Source organism: Peromyscus maniculatus, chromosome 6 (genome assembly GCF_049852395.1).
Source record: "Peromyscus maniculatus bairdii isolate BWxNUB_F1_BW_parent chromosome 6, HU_Pman_BW_mat_3.1, whole genome shotgun sequence".
Taxonomy (NCBI): Eukaryota; Metazoa; Chordata; class Mammalia; order Rodentia; family Cricetidae; genus Peromyscus; species Peromyscus maniculatus.
The window spans coordinates 90,155,877-90,162,289 of NC_134857.1; the positions used below are offsets into that span (position 1 = coordinate 90,155,877).

At 40.2% G+C, this 6,413-nt stretch overlaps 1 protein-coding gene across 2 annotated transcripts in view; it reads left to right on the plus strand.

Annotated features, from left to right (window-relative positions):
• Positions 1-6,158, plus strand: part of Vav3 (vav guanine nucleotide exchange factor 3) — a 336,756-nt gene extending 330,598 nt beyond the window's left edge. The window contains exons 26-28 of one of the 2 annotated variants that reach the window (XM_015998110.3): positions 927-1,010; positions 3,297-3,448; positions 4,022-6,158. In XM_015998110.3, coding sequence (XP_015853596.1) covers positions 927-1,010; positions 3,297-3,448; positions 4,022-4,063 — 278 coding nt within the window. In that variant the 3' untranslated portion in view covers positions 4,064-6,158. The remainder of the gene's footprint in view (positions 1-926; positions 1,011-3,296; positions 3,449-4,021) is intronic. The other variant, XM_006979446.3, reaches the window with a different exon arrangement.
• The last annotated feature ends 255 nt before the right edge of the window (positions 6,159-6,413 follow it).

The following is a 6,413-nucleotide window of genomic DNA, read 5'->3' on the forward strand; positions in this document are numbered from 1 at the left end:
CAGGAAAGGCGCAAAGCTTCACAGAGAAACCTGTCTCGAAAAACCAAAAAAAAAAAAAAAAAAAAAAAAAAAGAATAAGGACCATAAAGCCATATGTGAATCCAGATTTTTCTCAGATGCACAAGAAAGAGAGCATCAGTGTCTTCCTCTTGTTTACTGTAATGACTTAAACTGTTGATATACTTAATTTATTGTGCAACAGTAACACTTCAGGACCACTTGACAATGAATACAATCAACTCTTCTTATCGATGCCATATAGTGAACAACAACAACAACAAAAAAAAAAAAAACAAGTGCACAATTTCCAGTATCTTTGTTGTATTCCTCTCCAACTTGATTTTCCAGGAAAAGATTCAGGGTGCCTTTCATTTCTAATTGTATTTTCTCTATTGAAAATAAGCTGTGATATGCATGCTTGACTGGGGGAAGGCAGAGTCTTAAGAAATTGTCCGAATTTAACTTAACAAATGTCTTGGATTTTCCATGGTGTCTTTATGTGTCATTGACACAGCCCTATAGGCTCTTATCTGTACTGTTTTTTTAAGCTCTTACTTATTCATATTGTTTTTGATTAGGACCATATTTATATCAATAAATTTCCTTCCTGTTGTTGTAACAAATGTGAACCAAGCCATCTTTGGAGGGATGGGGCTCGGGTGGCAACATGGAGTGGGTTTGCTGTTTGCCTATAAAATGATAGACAGCTCTGAATTGCAGAACTACTGTCAATCAAAATGTAAAAGTCTGGCATGTTTCTCATTCAGAAATGGTGACAGGAGAACAGTGGGTAAGAAGCACAGCTTGGTATTGCAACTTGGATGTGACAATTTTCTTGTGATTACAAACAACAAAGTCATTGTATTGAGAGGTTTTTGTGCCAACTCTTAAATGCTCTTTTGCTTCTTTTTCTTTCCCTCTCTAAGCCCCTCCTCTGTTCTGTGGCTTTTCTTTTGTAACTCCTCCAGACTACAGCTTTGTTCCCCCTTCCTCCACTCCTTTCTGGTCAGGTACTGCTTTCTGCTTTTATATGTCTCCATAGCTCACTTCTGTGTGCAAATGCAATGTTTGGGCTTCTGTGTATGGCTTCCCATGTAAAGACATCTCACGCACAATTCCTAGAGTTCCATTGTCAACGTGTACTTCACTCTTCCCCACCATAGAGTCATTGTTTGCCATGACATTCCGTGTGTGTGTGTGTGTGTGTGTGTGTGTGTGTGTGTGTGTGTTAGCCATAACTTTCAATATGTCATCTTATATTGCATCATGTCTCCATTCAGAGAGGTTGGAAATGGGTCAGGGAATGGAAATTTAAAAGGAGATGAAAAAACATCTGAAACTCTGAAAAAACATCCATCTTTTCTGAGGACTGGAAATCATAGTGGAGAAAAATCAGTGTTTGCTCATTTCCATGAAGAAAATATAAAAAGGGCCCCAAACTCTCAACTTCCCCTCCAAATAGAAGCATAAGATTCAGTATGCATTTCTTAAAACGATGGCTCTTGTCCACCATTTCTACGGCTCTTCACCTGGTGTCCAGGCATTGTGATCTGAATTTCTCTTGTTACCTGGAGAGTTAAATGACTATTTATATGGCACTGAGGCTAGATAAAGTACGTTTTCTTGTGGGTTTTTTAAAAATTAACCTGTAAGTCCCAACAGAACATAGAATTCTGAAATAGACCTTAGAAGTCAGCTAGTACAAACCTTTCATTTTATAGATGAGAAAAATGTGGCCTAGAGGGGTTGAGAGGCCTGTGCGAGGTCACACAGTTAAGTCTACAATTGGGTTTCTCCATCACAGGGGTGTTTTTATGTGCACTGACTTTAAGAACAGTGCCTTGGCAATGGGACCATTTTCAGTAAGGAAACCATTAAAGTGGTTTGTGTCCTGAATGGTAAAATAAAATGACCTATTTTTACTCCCTTTACAGTTCTGAAATCTACAGTATTGCCTTTCGTTTATCTTATGATGGACACCTAGAGACTTAAAAAAAGGCTGTCATTATAAAGCCATGAATGATAGGCCTGAGGTCCCTGCTGCCAAGTGGATGGACTTTTCCAGGGTAACATGGGTCATTATGAGCTACCTGAGCACTGGGAACTGTTATAATACAGATGGATGGTGTTTCCATTTGTTTCTTTTTCTTACACTTAAGTTCCTTTACCATTTAAGATTTATAAAGTTCCACCAATCTCTGGTGAGTGATTCGCAGAATCACTGCACATATAATTGAAAACACTTTATGACCCCCACAGAGCAACAGGTGGAAATGTTACTAAAAGCCTAGTATGAAGCACTGGAGACCAAAAATCACATTTAGCCTGAATGGAGTTTCCCTTTCAGACTGGGCTGACTCCTCTCCTGCCACCTAGGATATTAAAAAAAGAAAGGAAGGAAGAAAGAAAGGGAGGGAGAAAGGGAGGGAGGGAGGGAAGGAGGGAGAGGGGGGGAGGGAGAGGGAGGGAGAGGGAGAGGAAGGAAGGAAGGAAGGAAGGAAGGAAGAAAGAGAAAGAAAGAAAGAAAGAAAGAAAGAAAGAAAGAAAGAAAGAAAGAAAGAAAGAAAGAAAGAAAGAAAGAAAGAAAGAAAGAAAACTAACCATAGGAGAAGAAGACAGTACTTTTATGCCTGGATTTTGATTAGGCATTGCAGTAAACATAGACTGCAAGTCAGTGTTTCCATGAAAAGAGGATTCTGTGTTCTTTCAATGAAAGCTGTTTCACATCTTCACATATATGAAAATTGTATATGAAACAATAATTGAGTTCATTCCTGGATGGTTTAAACATAAAAAGCTTGGCTTGGGTGGGGGTACAGCTTACTTAGAAATGATGATGTTAATTGGACAGACTTTCATCAATGCCCAGAATTCAGTTGATCCAAGTTTAGCCAAAGAAGTTACTGGGTAAAAACCACAGAAGCTTCACTTCAGAGGTTCTGGTGAGAATCAGAGTACAGTGCCCTCAGTTGTAAATTTATGTTAAAGTTATCTCAAATTTATTCACAAAGTCATTTAAGTTATTAGCCAGGTGGACTTTAGTTTTACAAAAGCTTTTATTAAGAGCACCAAAAGCAGAACAGTGGTTATTTAACTGTCTGGAGTGAACTTGCTCACATCTGATTGGATTGAAACAGTAACCGTGCTGTTTTCAAGCTCCACTGTCATTATCACTAATCTGTAATGAAGTCACAGCTCTGCATTTGATAGCACCAGTAGCAATGGTCTGATGAGGTTCTGATGGCTGGCTGCAACCAACTGCACACTGACTCAGACTCTGCCTTGTTTCTCTACAGTGCTAAGTCCCAAAGTACTGGGCATTGCCATCGCTCGGTATGACTTCTGTGCAAGAGACATGCGGGAACTCTCCTTATTGAAAGGGGACATGGTGAAGATTTACACAAAGCTGAGTGCAAATGGCTGGTGGAGAGGAGAAGTCAACGGCAGGGTGAGTTGTCCCTGTGAAAGTGTCTTCATGAGTGTAGAGGCTGAACAGTCACTGGCAGCTCTCCTGTGGTAGAACTTCTCCTCTCAGGAGCCTGGCTGCCAGAGGCTGGGCCATGCATTTTTGTTTAAAATGAGTTGGGCCTGACAAGTGGGAAGACTTGAGGAGCATTTCCGATTTTCTTCAGAAGCTAAGTGCCAAAGCATGCAGTTTATATGGAGCGCCAAGCATTTCTAAAAGCTCCTGCTCCTACTTGGAACAAATGGGGTAGAGGACCTCTGTAATACATCTTGTCCTACAACAGAGGTGGGGATCACCGTGTTGGGCCCCATGTTGCCCTCATTTGTGTATGAGTTTGTGTTCTAGTGGATTAGAACTCTGCTGAAGTTTATTTTCTTCCTCAGTTGCTATCGCTGTCTCTATGAGGCCTATTCTAGCCGATAAGCCATTCATCCTCACTACAGTGGGCATAAAAACCCAGCTTCATTAGAGTGTTAGGAAAATGAGGGAAATGCTGTCTGTAGAATCCTTTGAAGCAGCAGAGGTGTTGATATGTTGGTTGTTTTTCTTTCACAGGTGGGCTGGTTTCCATCCACATACGTGGAAGAAGATGAGTAAGGTCCCAACTGCACCAAAATCTCCAAGAAGGGATAAAGAGAAGCCTGCACTGTGTTATGAGTTAACTGAAGTATTTAGAAAGCAGCATTTCTGGCTGTTTAATACCTCCCTTCTTTTTTTTTTTCTCCTTAGTCTTAATGCTGGGATTTCTAAAGATGCTGGTCCTGACAGATTAATGGCTTGCCTAGAGCAGTGCAAGAAACAGCCTGCCAGTCTGTCATTGTCAGGGACTGGGGCAAAACCAAAAGCTTTTCTTCCCCAAAGAGCCCTGCAAATACATCAGGTCAGGGTTGTCCTACTTCATTGGGTCAGGCACCATGGATGTTAGCCATTAGGAAACGTTTCATGCATATTTACTTTGTTCTTACAGCTTTTGATGATACAAAGAAACAGAAGTTTAATTTTGCTTTTTCCCAGCATGAAGAAAAAGTAGAGTTCTGCCATCTGGGAATGATCCAGCTTGCTGGAAAGATCCAGCATTTCTTGTCTTAAATTGTTCAACAGGTGACTCATTGCCTGGCAAACACTTTTATCCCCAGATGTTACTTGCGATCAAATGAAAGCAGCTCATGCTCAGGTTTGCATCGTAAGTGATAAATTACAGAGGGGGGTTTTAATTATTTATTTGATGTCCTGATTGTATTTCCACACTTCTTTATAAAGAAGAAAAAGAAAAGCACATGAAAGGAAGTGTCTTTGTATTAAAGCCTCACAACTTTCATGATTTCATAGGGTGTTTTGGAAATGTCATGCTCGACAAAGGAAGCTTGGCTAGGCAGGTCCTGCTTAGTTGCCAGGAATCCCAGTGAGGTGGAGGTATTTACAGAGACATATCAAGGGTTGTAATCCACAGGACATCCTTGTATAGCAGCAATACTGTTAACACGAACCTTTTCCTTCCCCTTGGAAAGATCCAGGGCATATTTTCTGATTTCCATTCTTTTTTTTATTTTTTTAATAGTGCACAAAAGAGCTTTATTGAGGATTTGGGAAGGAAAGTCCATTGTTTCAAGAGAGAAGGAAAGATACCAGTGTTCTCCTGGCGCCTCTTTTTTCCCTTCTGAAGCCATTTTAGCTATGTCTTAATCGGTAGTGAGATCCATTCTGCCGTGTGTTTCTTTCACAAAGCCTTCACTGTGTTCTGTAAGGGGTCTAAGTAGCTTTCTCTTGAGATGCATGGAGTCCCTATTTGAGGCAGTCAAATTAAGATGCTAACTTGGTCCTTCCATGGTGGACTATCTCTTTCATAGCAGTAGCTGTGTTCTGACAAGATTCAGAAAGTGTTCCTGCTTGGAGGAAAAAATAGAAGTATTTTTTTTTTTATCATAGACATGATCTAGAAGCTTCTCGTACCAGATTTTTCGGTCACCTCTGACATGAAAGGGCTGTGACAGCCTGTCCTCTCCCAGCTCGCATGAGTGCCAGAACTTGTTCAATGGACACATCTCCCTCCAAGAGACCCCTGGTGGCTAGGACTTCTCATTTAAATAGACTCAAGATCTTTACCTCAGATTATGTAAACTGTGATTGTGTTTTAGAACAATTAAGCTTTTGTATATGTGTAAATGGTCATGAAAATGTATTTTATAAAACATATGTACAGTCAACTTGTGCTGGCAAGGTCTACTCTTGGAATGGATTCCTACCCAGAAAGTCTTATCTGTGTCTCGGGGATATTTTGTCTGTCACTGTCAGCAAGTGTCGCTCTGGAGAGTACAGCTTCCCACAGACTGAAAGGCTCCTGTGGACAGTATTGTAGCATGTATGGTTTATTTCAGTCAATAGACTCCATGCCTCACAAGTGGTATGTGGTCTTCCTGTTGCATTTCATTGGCCTCAGAGTTTCATAGCAGAGGACAGAAGAGCCTCTTTTCATGACATTACCAATGGCAACTGTGTCTACATTTAGTACTTTGTATTGGAGATTTTGAATGCCACAATCTGTGTAGATTTCTAATACCAAAGACAGAAGTAAATGTTTTCCATGGACTTTGTCTTGCCTGTCTGTAGTCCCTGTGTAATATGGTGAATTGGAATGGTATTTTACTTTGTAATATTTTGTAAATATGTCAATAAAATAGTTAATACTTGCATTAAGAGGATTTATCTCTTTTTATTTTTGTGTGTATGTGTATATATGTATGCGCGTGTGTGTGTGTGTGTGTGTGTGCGCGCACATGAATTTGTGCACATGTGTGGTGCTAGGGATAGAACCCAAGGTCTTTTGCATTCTTTGCAGATAATCTACAATTTCTTGAGGGTTGAAGATTCTTTCCTCTGTATGGTCCTGTAACACATACAACAACCTCATAATTATCAAAGGAGTATTAACCTTGATTTTAGTGTGATT